Consider the following 26,799-nt stretch of genomic DNA (forward strand, 5'->3'; position numbering starts at 1 on the left):
GAATGCTACATGATTCTATCACTTTTTATCAATGTTTATGGAATCCCTAAGACTACTTTTATCTACACATGCTCAGACTTCTCCAAATGGCTACCTCAAACTCTCATGTAATTACCAGTTGTCTTACAGTAAATTGAAGAAGTTGAGACTCTTCCAAGCATGACACCAGCCAAGTGCTAAGCACCTGTAAATTCTGGAAACACAAATCCTGAATTAATTTGGGCATTCCTATACCGTGTCTGTTTGATTTCAACCCTAAAGGAAGTAAAAGTGGAAGATAGTGTGCCACGTGAGTATGACCTTTTACAAACCATGGGAAATGGTTCATGATTTAGAGCAGAGAAGCTCTGCTGGCATTACAGGAAACAGAAAAGATAATTAGTTATAAGAGATTCCTTGTATTATTGAGCTATCTATTGATCCTCCCTCTCAATTTTTTTTTTGATAATTCCGAGAAAAATCTGAATGATGACGATAAGTAAACTAATGAGATTGAATAATGTTTTATCTTCAAACTCCATCTCATCTATAACAACATTCCATTAGCAGACCAAAAAAATTCCATTAAACACAATTTATCAAAATTATTTTCTGGAGTTTAAGCAGAATGAGATTATGATTAAATTAAGAGAGTATTTTGGCTGTTTGAAGTCTTTTGCAATATTCTGGAGTGTACACACAAGGACAGGTACTTTGAGGGGAGTTGTGATCCATAAGGCTGGGTTAATGAAGGTTGCTTGAATCACTGACATAATGCATTAGCACTCTCCAAAGCACAAGCATCACCTTTCATACACTGGTAATCCATTACTATTAGCAAATAAGCAGTACAGGCTTCATCCACTCACACAGCTACTTACTACATCAAGATTTGCTTCACTGTGCAGTTACCCAGCATCAAGAAATAATGTGACACAGTACCAACAGGAATATTATTTTCTTGCACAGTAACCTTAATGAGCACTTAGGGTATGTACAGCAAATACAGATCATGAGGGGCTTTTCTAAAAAGCAAAGTCACTGAATTTATATCAGCCATACACTTCCCTTTAACTGAAGAATGGCAAACCCAGAATAAAAAGACAAAAGCAAAAAGGAAATGAAGAGTAAACCACAATATTCAATCAAACTATGTTATGATTCCACCAAAAACCCAATTAATTCAGGATCCCTTAGCTGAGGCATCCAAAAGGTTATGGCTATACACAACTACCATTGTCTAATTAACAACTAAAAGTTAATTTTAATCTTAGACATACTTTGGTGTGCTTTTCTTGAGAAAGAAAGTAACTGAGTGGACAGTCTTCCAGACAAAAAGAAACAGCCCAAAGAATAATGAAAAATGTGTATCTTTACTACACAAAACTTTTAACTGGACCCTTGTATTATAAAGGTTGAGATCAGCAATACAAAGTTCAACTGACAATGAAGTACAAATTATATCCCTCCAGAGTCAGCACTAGGGCCAGTATCTTTGTTAAAAACTAATGATAGCATAGAATAGACTGTGTTTGCAAATTATACCAGATTGGGCAGGGTGCTTGACACACTGAAAGTGAGGGCTACTATTTAAGGAATATTGGCAAGCTGTCTCGGTCCCTCTGGGAGCCTCTCAAGAACCCTGGGCCAGTCCCGAGTCGGCAGACACCGGGAAGGGCAACCCCAACACGGCCGACAGCGGGGAGACACTGTCTGTGTGTGCCCCGAGGGTACTGAGGGCACCTGGGCTGGTTGCCTTCGCTGCAGAAGAGACAGCAGAGACATCGGTAGAAGAGAAAGGGCCGATTCTTAGCAGGGGTTAATCCAAGGTTTTATTAGGAGTCCCAAAGGAGCTCCTGCACCTCAGGGGGCCTCCTGCCGAGAGCCCCGGGAGATGTGCCAAGGTCACATTTAAAGGGAGGTGGAAACCAAAAGTAGATAACATTTTACCAACCAATGAGTGACCCTAAGGGATGGGTACTGGGGGATAGACATTTAGGACAGCGTATGGGGCAAGGCTTGGGGGGCTGACCCCTGGCCTCTGGCTCATCACTCGACGACTTGGACCGAAACTTCTGGATGGAGGGGATGGGAGGCTGAGTGATTGACAGAGAGCCAGGGTGGGGGTTTGGGGATGATCTCATCCTGGGAGAGGAATTACACAGGTAAAGGGAGGGGGGTACAGTCTGGGATAAACCATTTGGGAAAAATATGGGAATACAAAACAAAACTACTTCAAAGTATTACAAAATATAAAAACGCAATACAACAGCAAGCTAAAGGAATGGCTAAGAGGAATCTACTGAGACTCAGGAGAGGCAAGTGTCCTCTGTTTGGGATGGAAAAGTCTCATTCAACAAGCACTGACTAGGCACAGCCTGATGGAAAGCAGCTCTGCCAAGAAGGATGTGGGAATCCTGGTGGACAACAGGCTGTACCCAAGTCAAGAATGTCCTTGCAGCAAGAAAGGCCACACATTTGTTAGGCTTTCTAAGCAAGAAAGACGCCAACAGGTCAGGGGAAGTGATTCTTCCTCTGTATCCACCACTTGGGAAACCATGTCTGCAGCATTACCTCCACTGCTGTGAGGCTGGCACACATGGGCAAGCCCAGTGCAGGGCAGAGGAAGCTGGAGCACTTCACACCTGAAAGGAGGCTGATAGAATTGGGTTTGACCAGCCTTAAAAAGAAGTCTAAGAAAAGCTGCAACTACCTAAAGGGAGCATGCAGAGAACATGGAGCCAAATTCTTCTCAGAGTTACGCTGAGATAAAATAAAAGGTGGTGGACATAAGCTCCATTTTACAAAACAATTATTTATATAAAAAATAAAATGACAGTGGAAGTAGTCAAACTTCCCAAACAGTTCTACCTAAAGAAGTTGCAGAATCTCCATCCCCAGAATCACTCAAAACTCAACTCTGTGGAGGGCAAGACTCCACAGAGCCTGCTCTAAATCAGCCCTGTCCCATCAGACAGAGTCATCGAGGCAAGGGCAAAGGCTTGGAACACTGCCAGAGGCCCCATATAACATAAGCAGTTCTAAATGTCCATCAATATTTACTAGCAAACACTGATGATATCTGCTGAAAACTACAAAAAATTTATAAAGACCTCGCAGCTTTATTTTAAATTAGATAAAAAAACAGGAACTCACACTTTGCTTTCAGTTGCAAAGGATGATCAAGTAACAGTATAAGACGACACAACTATTTGTTACAACTGACTTATTTTTTAACTGTAAAGCTTTAAAAATAATGCTTCCTAAACCTAATAATCAAGAGAAATCATTTAACTATATCCCTAAAGCACGGAAGGTATAAATAAGACTTCAGCATTTCTTTTTTCCTTAAACTAAACAATAATATATTGTATTATACTTAATATTTTTATTCAATTGAACCACAAAGTTGGCTATCAGAATGCTATTTCTAATTTTAAAATCTTGGTTAAACAAATTATTTATATAAATGTTCATTGACCAAGTTAAGGAAGTCTATTTATAGGAATTTTAATTATACACTTTACTTAATATATAATAATTTGCTTCTGAAATGTAAACATCAATTGATGCAAGACTAAAACTACATATAAAAAATCAGATTATGAGAAGTTAGATTATTTTTTAAGTAACAAAATACACTGATTTAACTATATTTTAAATATAAATATTTAGCTACCCAATATACAGAAATATGCCCTTATATTTTTCGTATTTACTGGCATTTTAAAAAAATGTATCAACAACAAAAACTTTTACATACATTTAAGTTTATCGTGTAATTTTACATAAACATTTTTCTCCTGCCCTTGGTTTGTGATCATTAAAAATACCTTAATATCCTAGAAAAGCACAAAGACCATTATAAAATATTAAGGATGTACATACAAGGAGGCAAAATCTCCTATGAGAAGCACGGGCACAAAAAAAACCTGCACAGTATATGTAACAAAACCAGGGAATTAATGTTTCCAAAAAGATTATCAAATATAAAGCTACACAAGAAATATTTTTTCTAAGTCATCACTGACATGCTAGAGTTGCAAATATATGCCCAGTTCTGCTTGGCAACATTTTGTTACTACTCTGTTCATTATTCTAACAAACTATCAAGAGATTATGTTTAGAATGGGCAAGCATTATCTCTTGCATTTCATTTAATTAAACTCTGTCCTAGCTATATGACAGTCAGCATTTCATGAAAGGAATTACTTTAAGGATGAAGGTAAAATATTTCAAAGTGAGCTGCTTAAACATGAAAGAATAATCTAAAATTACCCCTGCACATACTGTAATTTATCTATAAAATTAAAGATGTTATTTCCAGAGTTCATAATTAATTGGATTCCACAGAGAAATTATGCAGGCATTCCAGATAGCAAAATGATGCACAAAGGCACAAAACATAGTGCCGAAGGACAACCATAAACAACCACTGTGACTTGCTGCATTACAACAACCATTGAGGCTTAATGGGAAATGAATACTGGCTGCCTTTTGTGTGTGGTCATTACTCTGCTGCAAAGAAATTGCCATTGAATTTTGATTATATTGCCTTAATAAAAAGTAATGAAAGAGACTCATGCTCTAGTGGCTTTCTTTTAAATGATACACGACAGTGATCCACAAAGGCCAGTATGCCACAAGCCAGTGATGACACCTCACCTGAGGAAGGTGATGTTACTGCATCATTGCAGGTGATTGCAGTGATGTTGGCTTTTCTTGCAAGTATTTTAATTAAACACTTTCAGTCTAACATCAGTTAGAAATCAATTTGCCTTTGAGACTTACCATCAATCCGACTAACAAGTTCTTCCAACATCTTCACTTTCTTTTGGATTCCTGGCTGTGCAAACGTGTAGTTATCCTAAAGAGGAGACCACATACAAGTATTAGCTGTAGAAAAGAAAAAAAGGTTTCTTTTCTTTCAATTACTTTTCTTAATCCATGTATTTTTCTCTGTTTTCTTATGGTGTTTCTGTTTTGTGACTGCATTTCCTAGGTCTGCTTCTACAGTAAAATAGTAAATCATCACACTGTACAGTCCTTTGAGTCCCCACCTCTAACAGCATATTCTGTATAGCTATTCCTGCATCAACTGCTCTCTACTTGCTAATCTAGTGAAGTTACTTTATTGTAGAAACCCAAGTAGCTTTAAAAGGCCCTCATCTTACATGCCAAAATGTGCCATGTTAGATATTTTTAAGGTGATTTTTTTTTTCTCGGAAATTTACAATTCTACAAATTGTTGTATTGCACTCAATAGTTTATTTAGTTGGTGTTTTGCACTGGGTGATGGGAAAATTGTACTGAGTATGGTATGTCATGTAGAGTGTTATCTCCCCTCTCCCACTACATGGTATCTCCCCCATACCCCCTCCCTTTCCATATCCCCTGGTGGTCTGTCCCATGGGTGGCCCCTCCCCTCACCCCTCCCCAGTGGTATCCCATTGGCCACGGTCCTCTTTCCCCACCCCCTTTCTCGGGTATAAAAACCCACTGCAGGTGGGGTTCAGCCTCTTTTCTACCTGGGTGGTCACTGCACCGGCAGTGTCCTATCCCAAGCCAATAACCTGGACACTCGTCCCCACATGGAGAAGAGCGCTTCTCGTCTTTTATTTCATCTATGCAAGTCCGTGTGGGCAGAGTCCAGAGCTAGCTGGATTTAGACTCATATAAAGCCCGGAGAGCCACGGATTACTGCAACAAATAATGTAGGAAATATGAAAATTTAGCCTATAATCAGAGGCAGGGAAAGAATTTGATCTTTTGAAGTACAGAGTAATAACTTCAAGCAGCATAAGAAATCAAAAGTCTGTTTTAATGTACTCATAACTGTTCTGAACCCAAGATTACAGTTAATATCATGAATCAAAATCTAACACACAAGCTATGGAGCTAAAAGGGCATTATATTTGCATATATTTCTTTGAATGAATTAACTGTAAATGGATTTTTAATTTGTGGATTGCAGCTCTATAGCATAGATTTGAGTTTGAAATAATGAGAGCAAGAAAGATATCTCCGCTTGAAACCCAAAGTGATCAATCTTTTAAAATAATGACATTATAATACACAGCAATGTTTCTGAATATTTAATTGGCAATCCCTCCATTCAACTCTTTTTGTTACAGTTGTCTTCCTGTGGTTCTTGAGAGATTCAAGAAAAGAAAATTATACATACATATTTTAAAAGAAAGTTGCTATGTAGAAGGTTTTTTTGTGTAACCACCACATGCACAGAAAACCACAGTATTGGATGTTTTGCCTCAACTGCTATTGTTTGAGTAATTCCTTTATCAGCTGGAGCTAAGTAATCCCAAATACTAATTTTTCTTGACGTCATTTAAATTTTTAACTTGGTCTTAGAGTAGAAGAGATGATTATCTGTTCATATGTTTTATGTATCAGTTCATTTTTATGTTTTTCTATTTAAAACCAAAAAAAGTCTTATTGACTCTCTTGGCTTTATTTACATGGAGTTTTTTTAGGTTTTATTTGACTTATGAAACTGAACTGCAATTTAATCTTCAAATTCTGAAAAACTGCTATAAAGTGTGAAGTCTAAAAATTCATAAGGCAAAATGATACACTAATAATTCTGTAAATTAAAGCACTTTAGCCAACAAGCAATTTACAGTATCAAAAAGTCTACTGTATGCTCTGATCACTTGTAACTGATCATAGTAATAGATATTTTTAAAATTCTAATAGCAAATTTTTCTACTAGTTTAGCAGTAGCCCTTTCACAGTAATTAATATTAGAACCCAGTGTATAAACTAAAACAGTATGGATGAGGAAGCAAGAATAATTCCCTGAATTTTTCACAATTACCATGTAAAATTTGCAACAATTTCAGCTTGTTGACATTATTTCACAAACAGAACATGAGCATCCTTTTTAATGCAATAAAGAACCAAAATGGAAAGAATGGAAAGACACACAGAATTCAGATCTATTATAATCTCATTTCAGGAAGAAAGAAACTATCCCATGCACTGGAACACTGCCTTCTACACAAGGCTAACAGACACCTGTATTAATCATGGATAATATCCAAGGCACAGAATCTTTGGGAAATCATAATCACTTTCTTACAGAACATACTCTAACAACTAAAACTGTATTCACTTGTTTTTTGGTTGCAAAATGGTTTTATGCTGTTCTATTTATTTATTTAAAACAAAGTTAACTGGTGTTTCTAGAAGTAGTACTGCACTCAAAGTACAGCAAGATGGTATTTAATTATTTCCTCTGTAACAGATCCTCTGTAAAAGAATGCTCCTCTATGTAACACTGGAAGTCAAGACAGAGTTAAAACACTGGTGCTTCGATCATTAGTCTCTCCCCAGGTAGTGCAACTCTTGACTGTGATCTATGAATCTCAAACTACTTTCTTTCTCAAAGCCTAATTTAATCCATACAAACCTGGAAATGCAACCCAAAACTGCCATCTTGATTTGAAAACAGGTAAATTTGCTTCTCACTACATTTGATCTTTTGCTTATTTATTTCTCTGTTCATTATTTCAGCTGCAAATGAACACAGCTGGGGGTCACTCTTCTACTTGTGCTGACTCACCTAAACTGGAAAGATCTTTATTGGATTCCCCAGTACTCTCTTCTAATTAAACTGTCTTGTACATATGCCCTCCTATGACACTTGTAGTTGACTCCCTGGAGTTTGTGAAACTGTGAGAAAGACTTTGTAAATGTTAAAGGTATTCTGGTACCCACTATTCTTGCTCCTTTTTTGCTTATAGATGAAGGAAAAATAGTAAAACAGAAAAGAAAAAACATGCCAAAATCACAAAATTCATGAATTATTGCTCAGAGCTGAGCCAAGACAATTATTTTCTCAATTACTTATGACTATTTCAGAGATTATGTTTTGCTCATTATTGATGGTCAAAGTTTCAAATGAGGAAATATTAAAAAAAATCAGGATGAAAACTAGGAGTTCACATAAAATATCTCTTAGTTCCAAACACTGCTCTTGACAGTAAGCATTCACATATGACAAAGTATGTATATATACCAGAACCCTTGATAAACTACGCTAACCTACTTCACAGCTGAATGGGCATAATATCTAGTTCAGACCGACACATAATTAGTTTCACCTTACAATACAGAAGGTTAGGACTTTATAATGTCAGAAGAGATCAAAACTTGCAACAGCTTCAAATCTTTGTGTTAGTAGTTTATATGTATTCTGTAGAAACTGGTATAACGCCCTACTTCCCTGCAACTACAACTAGTTTTACAACTGGATTTCTCAAAAACTAATTGTTTTAATTTAAAATAAAGTACTAAAATTATAGACTTCACAGAACATTTTAAAAACTACTAAGCAATTCCTTACTTTTTTAAGGGTAGAGACATTTTAAATGGAGGAAACGTGGAAAAATGCTCAAAACAGATTTAACTGGGACTGTCCTCCCAGAGAGGGTGAGGGGGGGAGAGAGAGAGAGAGAGAGACTTCATAGGCACTAGCTGAAGAAAATCCCTAATCTATTTCTCTTAATACATGATGATGGGATCATTTTAGAAGAAGAAGCAGCAAGCTGAAGAGGAATGGAAAACAATCTTTCATGACATCATGAAGAAGAAACAGAGCCAACCAAAGTAAAAGAAAAAAACACTGTCAGTAATTTGACATTATGACTGCAGCCAAGCAGAGGCCTAGGCACAATGCCTCTCATCTTTTCAGGTCATACACAGTGTTCACCAACAGTGCACTGAGGAAAATATCAAAAACATTTCTAGAACCAAATGGAAAGTTTTGACATGAGATGTTCATGTGTTGTTTGCTCATGTTTTATCAATGAGATCAGAGCTTTTAAATGTAGAGGATACACTAAGCAATCCATATAAATCATACAGACATACAGACTTGGATGGCTATTTTCTCTACTAATGCATATTTAAGAATTGCTATGCATCAATTTAGTATGTTCAAGCATAGTATCAAGTATACATGAACCAATGACAACTGAAAGAAAAAGGTTTTCTCATCCTCATGTCACAAAGAGATCTCCTGAAATCTTCCTTTTTACTTATTTAAGTACTTCATTCAAACATTTCTGAATTCTCTAAGCAAACTCCTATTAAAAATCTTGGTTCACCTTGCTCAGAAAGTTATGCAGAAAGACAGGGGCAGGAGAGAGGGAAGCATGACACCAGATAATGATAGCCATGATGTATATAAACACTATCAATACAAGCACACTTCACCCAAAATGTTCCTTGAAGATAGAGATTATAATGTAAATTCACTCCTGAATACAGCTCAGGATAGAGTGTGCATGCACAAGAACAAACACACAAGTGTGCTGAACTATGCTGTTAGCACAGTCCATTGCATGTTCCATTGTTACTCCAAGACACTTTCTTTAGAAGAAAAGGTCTGTCAACCATTACAACTATTAAGCCTGACTTTTCAAAATGCAAAATTTCCTAAGTAGTAAGAAAAATTTTTACAAAGCATTGCAGCCCAAAATTTTGCATAAGTATGCAAAACAGTATCTTACTTATTCCTACATAACGGGACAAAAAACTAACAGTTTATTAAAATGTAGGTACTGTTTCTCCTGTTGAAGTAGCATCCATAGAGTCAGGACCAAAGATCCAACCTTCTACTGGTCTGTGTAGTCAAACCTCAGTTTTACTCAAATGGATGTATTATAAATTACGGAAACTGTTAAAGTGGCAATGACAAAAGTGCTCATTCTATATTTTTAGATTACAGCATAGGCCAGGCATCAGTTCAAATCTGGATAAGAGCTAGAAATCATAAATACAAACATGTACAATTCCAAAAGCTGATGCTGCAAATTTTAGGTAGAGGATAAAATATTTTTATGCTGAAGTATACTGATAGCACAGTGTATTTCATCTACTGATTACAAATAGATTTGTTGTCTTCCTGAAAATTTTACTCTCAGTGATAGGCAGGAAAACTGCATTATTATGCAGAAACTTGTGCAGGAGTTCAATGTAAAGGTACAAAGAAAGCTATATTTGACCTATTTTTCCTTTAAAATAAACCAGGAAGGTCCTGTGAAGAATTTTTAGAAGACTTATTTCTGCACATTCTTCTCAACAATTGAAATGCATGTTCATGTTATTTATTGGATCCAGCTTTCCATCCATCCATCCATCCATCCATCCATCCATCCATCCATCCAGGCATCTATAAGTAACAACTTTCCATAACCCCGGAGTGAGAAAGAACTCTGCAGGATTGCCTTTAAAGGTCATAAATCTTGCTATTTTATCAGACATAGAAATAGCTAATATGTACCTCAGCACACTCTAGTCCCTGGATATGAATTATCTCACTTTTATTCTAAAAATTACCAGGCCCTGATAAATTATTATATTAATATTTTAGTGCTATTTTTAATACATCTGGTTAGATCATTATGCAATGCATGTATTTCCCCTTTGGTTATTTTATTACCAGTATACTCGAACTTAAAATGAAAAGTTATACTCTATTTTATACATGAACATTACATTTTCAGGTGGCACAGATCAATGTGAACTTTTTACTTGAATGTTAATGAGACACTATTGAAGAAAGTGTTATAAAGGACAATTTAGTAATAAAAAAAAGAAGTTAATAATCTGGATGTATGGGAATGTCTACTTAATTACATGGGAAAAATACTCATGGGATAATTCTTGTTTTCCCATATGAACAGCCACAGATGAAAATACAAGAATGTTCATGCATCATCTACAGTTTAGAAGTGTTGTAAAGACAACTAGCTTTATCACACACATGGAAGATATATTTTGCATATGGCCACACACAGCTTGAGAACCAGGCTTTCATAAATCAGCATAAATCAGCAAATCTTGCAAGAATACGGGCTGGAGACGAGTTCTGTGCCAAAGGACCTGAAATCTCAGCAGACAGAAAGCTCAGACTGAGTCACTGGTGAGCCCTAACAAAGCCAGCCAGCAGACTGCTAGCCCATGGAGGGAAATGATTGGCTGCCCAAAGCCAAATCACCTGGAGCAAGCTGCTCAAGACTCTGGGTTTGAACTTCCAAAATGAGGATTCTACAACCTCTCTGACCAAACAGTTCCAGAGTTCAATCTTTACTATGTAGATTTTCCTTCAAATTTTTAAAAATTATTTCTTGTATTTCAAGACCATATCTAAAATACCACATCCAGTTTTAAGGACCCTCATACAAGAAAAAGGTAATAAGCTTCAGAACAAAATGAAGCAAGAGCAAAAGGTCACCAAGATGCTAAGAGATATGGAGCACATGCTCTTTGAGAGGCTGGGGAAACTGGGCTTGTTCAGCCGAAAGAAAAGACAGCTCCAGAAGCACTTAATCACAGCCTAATAAAACCCAAGTTATCAAGACAACAAATCTCCATTTTCCATAGTGGTGCCCAGTGGGAAGATAAGAGATAAGCAGCATAAACAAAAAATATTCCATCTGCCTATTTGGGAGAACCTTCAACATAAGGATGAGGAAGCACTGGAATAGGTTAACCCCCAGAGACTGTGAAGTCTCTGTCCTTGGAGGGTTCAAGACCCAGCTGGACAAAGCCTTGAGAAAGTCAGTCTGACCTCAGAGCTGGTCCTATATTGCACAGAATTATCCTATTTTCTTATGATTTCAGAATATCTCATTTGTACTCCTGAAATAAATAAAAAGCAATTGCAGTGAGGCATAGTCTTTCTGGGACAAAAACTAAAAAAAAATTCAGAGCACAGACTCAGGAGGCGCTGAAAAGGAAAACCATTACATACATTATCATTCAAAACTGAGTGCTATAAGATAGCTACAGATTTCAAGATTAAATGATATTTATATTTAAAAACTCCTAGTATTTGTTAGATCAATTTTTAAAACTGTAATCAAACTAAGATATGATACACGTGCAGTCTCTTAGAAGTCTAAACTTAGAGACAACCAACAGAAAAAGAAAATGCAAAGTAATCTAAGAACAAAAAATAAATTAAATTATCATGCAAGATTAAACATTAACTGCTGGAAAAGTTCTGCAAACTCCAGCTGGGGCCAAAAGCATAGGACAAAAAAACAGCACAGAGGAATCTGCTAAAGTGACAGATGATTTGAACAAGTTTTTACTTATTCTCTTAGCTGAGAACTATATGCATGTCAGGAAGTGCAGCAGTCAGTCCTGCTGCCCAATGCCAACCCCTGTTCTTGGGTCTTGTTCTATTGCACAGGTCTCTGTGGCTCAAAGATGTTTTCTTATATTAAAAATACACAGTCACATTAGACACGTAAGCGAGGGAGGTAGATGAGTGATGAATGAAGAAATAATAGATACTATGTGTGGTAAAACTCCAACAAGAAATGCATATGTCTTAATAACACCTTTGACAACTCTAGAATCAAGAAAATGAGACCATCTGGGTGGTTTGGAAAAATAAATGAGTTTTCTGTTAAGAATAATAAAGGGGTACAAATACAATCATACAATCATTCTTCCATTACACCCTTCTGCACTGAAAAGACAAAACACACAAAAAATGTACCTAGTCCATAATAGGCAAAAATTTCACAAGATGACCCTAACAGTTATCAAAGTGCACTCTTTAAACTTACCCAATACTGATAGGGCAACATGAAATGGAAATTTATATTGACAAATAAATTAATGGAAACACTCTGCAGAGATTCTTTGATTGCAGTTACATGTCACATATCCCTGTACAGTTTATTCAGACATCTCAGGCAAAATCATTGCATACTTCACATAGGAGTCTTCTATGCCATATTTTCAGAGAAAAATGATTGTGTGTCCAGCATGCAAGTCAGCCAGAACTATAGCATCACACAATGAATCCTCTGGGAATCTTTAAAGATCATCTAGTCCAAACCTGCTGTGGGCAGGGACAGCTTCAGCTCAATCACACTGTTTAAGGCCATATCAGTTCTGACCTTGAACACTTGCAGGAAGAGAACATCCACAACATCTTTGAGGTCCCTCATCACAGAAAATGCACCCATTATGCCCAATATAAATCTCTTCTGTTTGAAATGTTGCCCCTTGTCCTATCACTACAAGCCCTGGCAAAAAGTCTCTCTCCAGCTTTATTAAAAGCCCCCTTTAAGTACGGAAAGGTTACAGTAACATCTCCCCAGAGCCTTTTCTTCTCCAGGCTCAAAAACCTCAATATTCTCAGCCTTTTCCTCATGGGAGAGATGCTCCAGCCCTCTGATCACCTTCATGGCCCTTCTCTGGACCCACTCCAGAGCTCCATGTCTGGCTGTGCTGGGGGTCCCTGAAATGGCTGCAGCACTGCAGGTGGGTGCTCACAAGGACAGGGCAGCAGGGCAAAATCCCTTCCCTCACCTTGCTGCCCACCTGCCTTGCATGCAGCCCAGGACACAGCTGGCTTTCTGGGCTGCAAGTGCACACTGCCAGTCCTGTCCACCAGCATCCCAAGTCCTTCTCTGCAGGGTTATTTCTTCCAACCAACCCTACCTGCAACTACATGACTGTTTTATCTACTAAGTAAAGTGTTATCATCACAGAAAGGAAACAAAGCAGGAGAATGGGAGAAGGAAAACAAGAAACCCTTTTATTTCAGCAGCACTGCAGTTGCACTGAATTAACTGTAACATCATTAGTCACACCACTAGCATAATCTTTCAAGCCTTCTTTTGATGGATGAGTCCATCCTTTAATACATCTAACACTATTCCATTTATATAACAGCTTAAATTTTCATTGATGCAGTTTAATTCCATTGCAATTGGTTTCCGTATTTTGCTTCTCAGTACCTGATAGTTTTGTATGAAAACAGAATTTTAAGGAGAAATTGCCTAATCTGTGAACTTCCTTTCCAAAAAAAAAATAAAGCAACAGGCTAGTGACAGTGATGTTCCAGAAGCAGGTAAAACAGTTGGAGGAGTTTGCATTTCTTTACCTGGCTTTCTTCCTTCCCAGTAGATTTCAAGCTCTCACTTTTTTCTTGATAACTTTTCACATAATTTTGCTATGTGGTCAAATAGTTTAAAATTTAGGAGGTCTGAGACATTGAAATAAGCAAACCAGCATTTGTTACAGGAATTGATGTAGGAAAATGACTGTGCATTTCAAAAATGCTACACAAAACACTGAGCTTTAACCAGGAAAAATACACTTAAAACACCTTCAAAAAAGTTAAAGCCTTTTGTTGCTGACTCAATCCTAGAACCATTTTGTCAAAAATGAACTCTGTTACAAGGTTCAATTCACAATGCACCTTAGCCAATGAAACATTCATATTAAAATACATCACAGGAAAGAATGTTGTAGATACTTCTAATCTTCATAAACTTTTAAGCCCATGAACATTTACACAAAAATCTACCATTATTAGACTCCAACTTGCTGCCTGTAACAGAAAAATTGTGCCTTCATTTATAGCTTTTCCACATAGAAAAAAATCAAACTCTCAGTGAAGTAGCATAAGTACCAAGTTTTAAAATATGAAGATAATTTAAGGAACTATTAAGACAGTAATCACTTATAGGTTGCTATATTAACAACTGAAAAATGAATAAATAAGCCAGGTTTTTACCACCTTAGTGAGATTCTGAGCAACTATTCTTCATGCTTGGTAACAGATTTGCAAAACATGCATCTAGAGCTGGAAGTTTCTGTTCTGCTCTAGAACATCACACACAATGAAACCTGCAGACATTTTGATTAAGAGAAGTTGAACAGGTTTTTTTTTTTTCCATTTCCCTTCTTTCTTTTCTATGCCAAACTCTCCAATGGGAAAATCAGAAAACCCCTGTTTTTCATACATGTACTCTTTTTCAGCCTTAAAGTAGTTCAAAGCCATGACATTAATCAGTTAACTCCAGTACTTACAGACAGGAAAAATCAATTTACCTGAATGCCATCAAGCAACTTGCTCATGCACCAGTAGCTGTCAGCTTCTATGTTCTGCAGCACTTCTTCAGGCAGACTGGAAACATCAAAATTTTCCACTTCTTCTTCTTCTGTTTCAGGAAAAGAAAGAGAAAGACAAGTCAATGAAGTGCACAGAATAAATAAAGCAAGAATGAGGAAAAGAATTGAAAACAAAGACAGCCACCACTTATCTTTGAGTCAGAAACCAATGCACGTTTTCTTTAACGGGGCCTAAATGAATCATTTATTGCTTAACTGTGTCGTCTAATGGCTTTAAATGTTAATAAATACTTAATTTCTTGCAGACTGTGAAAATCTCAAATCATGCCTGGTTAACCAGAATTAATACATAATAAATCACTTTATTCTAAACATTTCACACCTGAAAGAGGATCAGAAGCACTTTGAGAGCCCTCAAGCTATATATGAGCAATCCCTGAAGAAGATGACTATATTTGCACCATGCACAGAATGTGCAAGTATGTTGCCAGTCTTCACAGAAGAAAAAGCCCTGAAAAATACTTCTCAGAAAAGCACTGAACTTTATGTAAAAAAGCAGACTACAGCTTGAATTTAGAAAAGAAAAATCCTTCCAAATAGAAAAGAAAATTATTGATGTATCCACTACAGCATGAAACAAAACTTCAGTACATCTTACACATATTAACTCACAAAAAAGTCTTACACTTATACAGTTTATTATATTTTCATAAATCAGTGCCCCACTGTAAAAAAAAATCTAGTTAATATTTATAACTTTCAGTTTAATATTTCAAATGGCAAAAAAAGAAGCAACCCATTCTCACTCTGCCTCACTGTGTCTACAGAAAAACAACAGTAAATGTACAGAGTTCCTCATATTTATATAAAACACAAACATATACTGAAGTGTCTTCCCTTTGAATGAAGTCTTCAGGCCCTCCTCCACCAAACATTTGCTGAAAGAATGAGATTACAACTACTTTGACAACGTGCTCCTTTGCAAATTTTCTGCCTTGGAGCAGCTTTCCTTTTCATGACACTGGTATCACATTTCTGAAAGAAAAGGCAGCTATAAGCCATAGCACAACACACATGGGTATGAAAAGATAACAAATGAAAAAGACTGTTATGTTCTCTTTCTCATCTTTCTTATCTTACCTCATTTTTGTCTCTCTCTTTCAAAATCTATCAAAATCATTTTGCACTATATTCTCACATCAGGTTTTAAACCAACAAAAAAGCTGAAGATCCATATAAACATCAGAGGTGGGCATCTTCACCTCCCTTCACAGCCAACAAAGAACACCAAGAAGTGACAGAGTACTACCTGACTTGTTCTAAACTAGAAAGATAAATAAATCAGATGAATCACATTTTTTTAAAAATCTTGTTTCTCAGTATTAGGTATAATTTGCTTTTAAAAGGATTGCCTCAGAATGCAGACCTTTAAACTGTGGAAGTCTAAACTAAGCTGAAAAAAAGCTTTAAACACCCACCAATAGATCTGCTGTCCTGTGACTGAACTACCTGCAAGTTGTAAGAAAACCAGGGCAGTTTGTAGGTAGGCTAAATGATGCAACCTGTACAGCAACAACACTCCAGCATTAGTATTTTGGAAAAACCAGATTATTATTGTTCTAATAAAGATGAATTATCAAATTAGAATGACCAATTTTTATTACCCCCAGAAAATACACTATAGCTTTTAAGAAATATCTTTCAATGGCTCCAATTACTGTTCATCAGAGGTATGTTCCCCAAGCACAAAGAGGAAGTCAGGACAGGCCTTTCTGAAAAGAACACAGGTTCTCTGACACAAATTTACTACTCTAAGTAAAATTCTCATTATTCCACAGGGAACAACAACCTAGAAAAGGATATAGATAAGATATAGATGGCTTTTAGGAATCTTTTCACTGAAAGAATCAGCAGTCCCCAATTATAATGTCACAGAACCACATGCTCAGCCATTATAGACATTAAAAAAGCAGTTTTATGAAGTACTTGTCCAGCTGTCTTGTTTTGTCTCCCCTCTTAAGAGCTATCCAAGAAAATTTTGCTTTCTGTGGCTTAAAGAGACTGATCTTTTCCATAACCCTCTTAAAGACAAAATAATTATTCAGTATCTTTTGTATATTCTTTAAATATATAAGCTACTTCTAGACGAATTTTCAATCCCAGTGTGCTTCCAATTCATCACACTAAGTCATCTCTTCTAAAGTCAGATAATGAAGTTTTGAAATTAAAAAAATCTAATTAAGTGTTTCAGACAACTCAGTTGTATTTCTATTGTACCCTAGCAGTACAATACCATACCCTACAGTACAATACAGTACCCTGTGTAAAGCAACTGTGTCAAGCTTTGGCTTAAAATTCTGCAACCGAGTATTTCAACAAATAAATCTAATTACTTGGAGCTATAATACAATACAGTTTCATTAAATCAGCTAAGATGTATATTTTTGGATATGTTATATTAACTGGTATTTTATTATTTAAATGTGGTCTATGATGAACAAGGAGAAGCACTGTGGAAGCACCCAAGAACTCTTCTAATAAAGATGGCACAGCATCCCAAAAGCAAAGTCTCAAACAAGGAAGTGCTCAGTGATGTCAATGGTTTCTGCTGCACCAATACACCCTACCTTGCTACACTTTACTGAGGAAGTTCAAAACTGACACTGAGTATCCAAAGGACCCTTTTCCAAAGTACAAATGAAATTTTAAAAGGCCATCCCTTTTGACAAGCTCCAATTAAGGAACATTTGATTGGCAGAATGCTATGGAAAATCATAATCTACATATTAAGCATTTATTCATTTATTTGGGTATGCACATAGTGCAAAATGCTTCTTTTTCCCTGAAGCTTTAAGGGTAAAAGCAGTAACTCTCTCTCTCTTTTTTTTTTCTTATTTGGATGAAGAAATAAACGCACTAGAAAAGTTTTGAAAGAAAGACCACAAGAGATTTCAGAATAAACAGAAGCAAAAATAACAACATAACCATCCCAAAAGTACCTAAGATACTATTTGTGCTTGAGAACATAATTGCAATTTCTGGTTTTAAATAAATTTAAATTTATTTTCAATTACTGAAATCTGAATGGACAGTAACATAAAGAATGAATAAAAGAATGTGGATAGAAATAGCAGGCCAGTGTGTGCAATATGTGTGGGAGAAAAGTTCACTGCCTAAAACTTCCCAATTATGAAGTCATACAGTTTCCTGTGGAGATCTTTATCATGTTATCTATACAAGTGTAAAAGACAGGAAAATGCCTGGTGGCCTGGAGGAGAACTGCTGTAGCATGGAGTCTGTGACATGCTGATCTGAATACTGCATTGCTGTAAGCATGGGATTAGCTCTTCTTTACTCACTCCCAGGGTATGCTTCCAAAAATTCCCACCCTGCAGGAAGACTAACTTTTTCTAAACAGTTCTAACTGGATCCACTCACAAAAGCAGAGACATAAGGATAAAATCAAAATTTTAAAAAATACTGCTTACAGCCACTTACAGATTTAGTTTCCCAATGACAGCAGAAAGTAAACATGCTAAACAGCTTGCCTCAATTAAAAGTAGGTTTTAATTCAAGATTAAGCCTAATGGATGATTTTGATTGAAGTTGTACAGAATGCTAAAATTAAGTTCACAACTGATCTTTGTCTTTTAGCTGTAAGAGAATTCTTCTAAAGAGTGCTGGAATTTTACCTTTTCAGTACAGATCAGGGGTAAAAACACATGCAACCAACAAAAAGGTAGTTTGCATTCAGAACTCTCCTAAACCTGCTACTGACACCAAAACACAATCTTTATAAAGTGTGAAAAAAATTATTGTAACTTGATAGTTTTCATACATTATTACACCAAGCGACTTCCTATAAAAGATACCTCCTTTAAATAAAGCACACATTCTCTCAAAGTATTTTTTTAATGAAACAAACATTTAATTGTGTTACAAATGTTTTAACTGTAGTTTATCTTGAAATTGTTTCTCAACACTCAGAATCAGCAAAACTCAGATGAATTCACTGGAGTGCAAGGTAGGGGATAAAATGGATGGCAGGGTAAAAAAGACTTTGTGCTGAAGCCCAAAACAGACTGCAATATCCCCAATAAATTATGATTGCTCATTACAAACACTCAATATACGAAATAATACATAAAAACATTAGATCAGTTAATGAGCTGAACAATTTAAAATTGGGGATTTTTTTAGCACTATTCTGTGTAAATGTAGAAAAAGCATTACCATATACCTGGAGTCCAAATTACATGTCCTTGGCAGCAGTGCAAGGAAACCATTCTGACCACAGATGCACAGGTGCTTCTCTGTATCAAGCTTACTGTGCTGCAATCTATTTCAGGTGTTACATCTCCAGGCAGATCTAACATAAAGGTTACCACCCAAGTATGCAAGTATAAAAAAAATCATACACACGATTGCACGCAGAGGTGCACAGTAATATTTCCACAGCTAGATTTTACATATTCCACTCCAAACTCAGTATTCAAAAAGCCTTATGAAACACCTCTCCAGTCACTGTTGCACTAAGGCAATGGTTTCTAAGAAGATCAGGACATAATAGAGCATTTAAATGTAAATTCTTTCAGTAACAATTGCCTGATTAAATATGTATATTACCATATCAATATCTCCCATTGAAAAAGTCCTAGTTACATAATAATCTTGATAGAAATAGCTCTTAAGCTGTTAAGGATGAATCACCAAAGTAAAACCTTCCCTTTTCTTTGTGGTACTGCAGTCACAAAGGTAAAATTTTAAAAAAACCTCAATCATCTCATCAGTCCAGGCTTAGGTAAACATGACCTTACTGCATTTCAAATATTCCCCTATAAACAGTCATGTTCTCACATACATGATATATTGACAACTTGTCTATTTTAATATTGTTAATAATCTTACATTTGTTTTCAGTTGATCTTCCACAATATCCTTCAAATGCAATAGGAAGCAAGATAAATATCTGTATGCATCCATGTAAGAATAGTGTTTCAAACACTAATCATTATATTCTATTCATATGAATTCTCTAAATAATTTGCTGCACATGGCAACTGTCATAATCCTGTGTGACCTGGTGAGCAAGGTAAATCATCCTGTCCAAAAACACTGTAAACTTGATTACATGGACTGGACATCTGTGCTCATCAAAATTAATGTATGACCCTGGAGGTACTCTCAATTTGCTCTGTCACAAAAGACTAGATACTTCACATACTCTTCCTTTAATTCCAGATTCTGTATGAAAGTAATCAGTAAATCATTCAGAGACTTCCTTTAGTGGGCCTACATTGCTTGCCAGTAAGATCTTTCCTACTCAGGTTTTGTCTTGGCTAGATTTTAACTATTTTTTTTTCCTCCACACTAAATAAAACAGAATTTGCCTTTATTTAATATTCATAACCCACTGCACATATAGACACAAAAAAAGACCTGTTTTTAAGGATGGTAAATTTATTTAAAAAATGGAAACTCTCAGGTCATGTTGCAAATTAAACAAAAGACATGAGTTCCTCATAGGCTGCAGGCTGAGATTACTGCTTCATGAGTCAGACAGGAGGAAGATTAAGAGCTCTATGACCAAAACAGGGTACAAAGGAGAATTAAGTAAAACTGGTGGTGCCAACATGTCTTTGACTCACAGAACTTGCATAATGCCAAATACAGGACTGACAACCTCTTCGACACAGGTGAGAAATCAGCCAGTAAGTGCAGTTTGAAATTAGTAGAGTCTAAGACACATCCTTGGGCATGACATTATTATGAAACAGAAGCCTTCAAACCTTGTAAGATGGCAGCTCTTCTTAAAAATGGATTTCACCAACAATGAACAAATTTTTCTCACAGTACTCACTTCAAAAGCTTTGCTATTGTCAACCAAAACAGCCTGCCAGGGAGAAGCTGGGCATGTGACACCAAATTAAGGGACTCATAATTAGCAACCAGTATGCATGGTGAGCACAGGATGCTGATGAGTATTTTCTTAGAATGCCACATAAGGGAATTCTCAGGGAAGTCCAAAAGGTGCTTGGAGAATAGGAAATGAAAGATTAAAGGTTGAACATGTTTCCCACATTGCATTTTTAATTAACTAGTTTGTGCTTTGTCATTTAATTTTTTAAAGCATCAACACACATATCCACAAACACACAAGAGACAAAACCCCAAGTGTGGGACAAGAGCAAACTGTAGCATGGTCAAAAAAGTTTAAAGCAAATCTCAGGAATACAGGCCTTCCCTGTGTTCAGGTATGGGATTGATTAGTGACTTATTTCAGAACTATCACCCTAGCACTGGAAAAGCCTTCAAAGAGAATCCATAAATTAATGTAGTTTTGAAAAAGAACTATTTATTGGAGATTGAAAAAAATCAATTGTACTAAAAGCTACAATGTATATAAAAGATAAAGAAACCAGTATATGTATCTGCACATACAAGGGTGAACTTTAAAAGTATGGAAAATTAATACTTCTTTACTGAAAATATTTCCCAAAAAAAAAAGAAAAATCAGAAAAAAAATTTGTATTGCATGTAATTACTTAATAATAGAGGGCTGGCAAAGAGAACTCATTTGAACAATTTCATAAACAGCAATATGTTTACTACACTTCCTGGATAACTTAAAAAGCTCAAAGGTTCAACTCTACTTGGGTAAATATAAAATCAATACAAATTATCCAAGAACTTGTACGTGAATATAAAAACTCAGAAATATAATTTTTTCTGTGACTGAAGACTGAAAAATTTGCCACTGCCACATAAGCTCATCAACCATTTACACGTAACCATAACTCTGTGTAAGTATAACTCCACTCACCCATGAAGCAATTTTTATTTTAACCCATTAATGTCATTTGAATGGCATAACAAAATAAGTTCTCAAAGAAAAATGGATGGCAGAGCAAACAACTGTCCCTCAGTGACAACATCCCCACGCGTCTATGACTGTGGCAGTTTCCTGCAACCCACACTGTTCAATATCCAATTTTCAATTGGATATATATCAATTTTCTTAACCAAAATTACATGTTTCCATGTTTTGTAATCTCCCACATCATTCACAGCTAATAAGAAATCCACCTAATGGATTTCTTGCCTTATTTACAAAAGAAATTAAGTGACATCCATTATTTCTGCTTTTTAGCACAAACTGCAGATACTGAATTTGAAGAAGCATATTTGAGGAGAATGCACTCTGCAGGAAAAACTATTCCTTCCATTGCTTAATTGCTGAATGCATTCCTTAACTACCTTAATTTGCTGTGACTTACACTTTCCTAATGAAACTGCTACATATGCTTCTGAGGCAAAAAAGCCACAAGGCTTGCACTTTTCATAAATTTCAAACATATTCTTACCAATTGTATAGGTATTTATTGTCAAGATAAAGAAATAATCAAACCTCTAGGAAAAAAGAAGCCTGCTCTGTCTGTTCAAAAATAATAGTATGATCTCAAATTTTCTTCAACAATGTTATTGTAAGAAAGGTAGTTGTCCTTAAATTTCAGTTATATACCACAGTAAATTTCAATGTCATAATTAACTAAAGATGGAACACATAAATGAATTCACAAATGCTTTTGATGAGAACACAATTGATAAGCCAATTTTTTTAAGTAGTGGGATTTGTCAAAGCGAATGTCCTATAAAAGCATAAAGTACTTTCTGCTTCTATGAAATAATGCAATGAAAGCCTACAGAAGAAAAACTGTTTTGCAAGAAAACTTTTTTCCCTTTTTTCGTTATTGTGCTCAAGTACATAATTTTTCACTTCTGCTTTAATTTTTTTTTTCCACAGCTTAAAGTAAAAATTTAAAATATCATATTTCTCAAATAAGAAACCAGCAAAATATCCCCATGCTAATGAAAAACCCAATGACTTAATTACTATGATTAAAAAGTTTGCATTCAAATTACAAGCAAAGCCAACTCAAATTCAAGTTTCAGCACAAAAACTTCTGTCAGATTTATCTGTATTGGTTTGACAACTATAAATTATTAACTAACCATGTGTCTCATTGAAAATAAGACAAAAAAAATTCTTACAATTCTTTTTAAAGCACTGATCCACCGAATTTGAAAATCTTTTCTTAGATCTTCAGCTACTACTGATCTCTGCAACAGGATTGGAATGTTACACTTCTGGCATTTGTAAAGCATGTTGTCATTGCTTAAGCATTGCTCTTTCTCTTTTAGCTTTTCTTCCCACAAGTTACTTCATAATAAACACACAAAACTGTGATATTTGGATGTCAAAAGCCACTTTTAATGGCATAAAAGCCATTAAAGTAATTTCCCAGTCTGTTGGAAAGCATTCTTGAGAAGTCTTAGATCTGGAAGTATAAGCACTTCTGTGCCGCTTCAGTGAAAAGAGATGATCACTAATTATAACTATATGGAGACCATGGGGAGAGGAGAAATAGGAATGCAGAAGCCAAAACTAAAATATGCTGCTTCCTTTGGAATACATGTCTCTCTCATAGCTATATTTATTGCAATTAACTCTCTTCTTCACAATTCTTCCATTTTTATACCTGAAGAAATTTTTTGGCTTCTCTTCAATTTTAGTTTACTGCTTCTACCAGTATTCAAGATTTTTTTTTCTATTTATTCCCATGACCCAACATTTCCAGTCTGTAGTTTCAAACAGAACAGCCTTCACTAATGTCTCATTACTTTCTCATAGTATGAGTCTATTAGTTTAATTGCCTTCAAAAATTAGACAATATAAATCAAAAAATGTATTTCAAACTTGGAAAATGCTGTTTTTTACATTAGCATTAATTTTATAAAATTAATTTCATTTTTAAAATACTGGGAGTGTGCACTAAGCATCATGAAATAGTACATCTTCTTTAGACAGATACATTTGAAAATTTAGAAACACACATATAAATGCAAAACAAACTTTAAAAGCAGGTAATTTAAACCCACATCATCCTATGCAGTAAAAGAGGACTTTCATTGACAGATTTGTTTTAATATATACATGGGGAACTAAAAATCTTTTTTCTCAAGTTCTTTTTAGTATACATCAGAGAAGAAAAAAAAGCAAACTTGAATGATACAAAAACGTGATTTAAAAGACAAATCTGAGTTAGCTGAAAACATCAAACACTTCAAATCAATAGTTAGTCTAGACCTGACTTATTTTTTCTGATTACTTATGACAGAAGTTTGAGTAGTCCCTTTTGACCTAAGAAATTTTTTTTATTAATTCAGAGATTTCTTCTATACATCTCTTGTAGCAAAGATTGAAATGAACACCTCTTATTTTGCCCATAAGACAGGATTTGGAAAGTTTCCTCACAAGAAATATCTAAGCAAAAAATCCACACAATCTCCTGCTATGAGGTGGTGTTTTATAGGTTCCATCAGATCTCTTTCAGACTTTTTGCCTCTTTGATAGACTTCTAGGCACTGATATGATTGAAGAAATTTTTATTAGTAACTTTCAAGTTCCTACTTGGCTTTTCCTCTGAAGTGTAAAAACTATGAAAGTCATCTAAAAGATGGGCTTCACAAAGGCTTGAACTCCCAGTTACTTTTCAAAAAAGTATTCACTTTAAATCACAGCTTTACCACAAAAAATAAATGGAGGGTGGGCCATACACCATAATATGCTGATCAGTATTCTCAAGACACACTTCTTTGGTATGACATGGAAGCAGGCAATAAATATTTAAAACAAACAAACAAATTAAAATAAACCAAAACACTAAATTCCACCTGCAGATGCCTCCACTTGCAAGAATGGGGAGAGCAGTACAACAAATAACAAGAAGTTGTACATTTAAGGAAATATAATCCAATTATTTTTGCTCTAACATTAATAAGAAAACTTTGTAATGTTAGGAAGAGTAGGAAGATGATTGTAATCTCACACCTACAGATGTAGTCAAAACCATTTTTATGAAATGGCAATTGCCAATTTTTCCATTCCTATCTTATGCCACCAAAGATTAAAAATTTTCATTTAATTCCCTACTTCACAGGACAGCCAGTCATATACATTTTTAAGAAAAGAATATTTCATTTAAACCATGGTACACTGAAGGTATTACTACCAGCCATCAAAAATCATTAGGTCTGAAAAATCCTCTGTCCAACACTGATTTTAATCTTTGAGAAAGTTTTTGCTTCTTCTTTAAGCTGTTCTCCACAGCCAACCTTTCTCAATCAATTTAGATACATTTTTTTAAAGCTTGTAAGTCAAACACAGATCAAAAATGCACCAACTGTTGCTACACTTTCAGTGAAAATATGATAATTAGGTATGAGTCTCTTTTGAAACATTTATTTACCTAGGGTAAAGTGACAGGTTTCAGACTTGGAGCACAGCAACTTCAAATGCAGATGCTATTCTGAACAAAAGTTATATAGATTGTCCTTTCTTTGAAGATCACTTAAAAAATTAACAAATTTGAAAGACTAATAGACCTTAAAATTTCAGGTGTTAAGGGAGGTTGGGTTTTTTTCCTCCTTGTTTTAAACAGACACTCATAAGAGACTATGAGCAATTAATATCATTACTCAAAATACTGAGTTTCCCTCACATAGAAAGCTAAAAATAACAGGCAATTAAGCAGTTGGATATACTTGATATAATCCTGTCTCTTCTTCACTTCTGACAGCTATTATTAACAACAGCCAGAGAATTCTAACTTTAATTAGGCTTACTCCACTGCAAATAGATAGAAGCCTTTTTTAAAATTATCCACAAAAACAATTTTAGTTGAATTACATTAATTTTTTCCTGAAAGACAGTGAAGCTGAGGCACATCCTACTTTGTCAGCTAATACATCCTGATGATTTAAGTATCCAAGACTATTACTACTCTAATCTGTAATCAAACTGAAGAAGATATTTTATCATAGCCCATATTTTATTCAAGCTAGAATACATGCCAGTTCATAAGGACAAGAATTTTTCATTTTACAGTTTGTGCAGTTAACTGAATACATTTTCAAGGAATTAATTTTTTTTCAGTGGAGGTAATGAAGATTTACTTCAATGGAGTTATTTTTTCCATTGCATCAATATGATATGACTTTAAACACTTTGATCACTAAGAACTACAAATGTACTTAAAAAAAAAAAAAAGTAAAATTATAGAAAATGTGACAAAAAGTCTACATATGAAAAGCAAAGGAAGGGGACAAAGCCCAAGTCTACTGGATGGAACAATGCATCCAACATTTCAGATGAACTATTCTAATTAGCTCAGAAATCTAACCATGTATTAGACAGTGAAATGAAAACTGAAACAGAGAGAAGCACTGATTTTGTAAAACTGCATTTTCTATAGTAAATCAAGGTCATTCAAGACAGTACAAGGAAGTAAAATAATAGAAAAGCATGTTGCCATATCCCATATCTGTCTATGATCCCTAACCTGCTAAGCAAAAAGTATAATTCACAAATCCTTATCATGTGTTATTACACACCTAAAGCAATCTCAGCACTAAACAGACCTTTGCTTCTCCCTTCTTCCCTGACATGCTCCTATCCCCACATCAGCATTCATATTCTTCTCTAATTCTCAAGATGAGTGCAGAAAGTTAAATAATTCACTATATTATGGGTGTAGTTTCCAGCCAGTTTAACTGTGCCCAAGGAAAGCCAATGCAGACCAAAAAGAGAAGACAGGAATGCACAGTTTGGGTTGGAAAAGAAAAAGCAAAGCAACCTATTTTGACAGCAGAAAGCCCTGCTTCAGCTGTGCCATCTAAGTACACAGCAAGCAAACCCTTTTCTGACCAACTAAACCTAATCTGGAAATACTCAAATATGTGATTCCAGTGTAAAGTTTAAGGAATAGAGAAATGAAGCTACAAGAAGCAGGGTACACTGACCTCTTGAAAGAACAAAAGGGATCTGGAAGATTCTACAGCACATAAGAATCC

The 26,799-nt window shown here is 35.4% G+C and overlaps 1 protein-coding gene across 1 annotated transcript in view; it reads right to left on the bottom strand.

The window, feature by feature from the left end:
• The window catches only part of TBC1D22A (TBC1 domain family member 22A), a 141,412-nt gene that overhangs the window by 75,728 nt on the left and 38,885 nt on the right, over positions 1 to 26,799 (bottom strand). Inside the window, exons 9-10 of the mRNA XM_071423854.1 lie at positions 14,866 to 14,975; positions 4,771 to 4,846 (exon numbers count right to left, since the gene is read on the bottom strand). Of these exons, the coding sequence (XP_071279955.1) occupies positions 4,771 to 4,846; positions 14,866 to 14,975 (186 nt within the window). The remainder of the gene's footprint in view (positions 1 to 4,770; positions 4,847 to 14,865; positions 14,976 to 26,799) is intronic.

This window comes from Agelaius tricolor, unplaced genomic scaffold (genome assembly GCF_023055355.1).
Source record: "Agelaius tricolor isolate 1412-34295 unplaced genomic scaffold, bAgeTri1.0.p SCAF_3, whole genome shotgun sequence".
Classification (NCBI taxonomy): Eukaryota; Metazoa; Chordata; class Aves; order Passeriformes; family Icteridae; genus Agelaius; species Agelaius tricolor.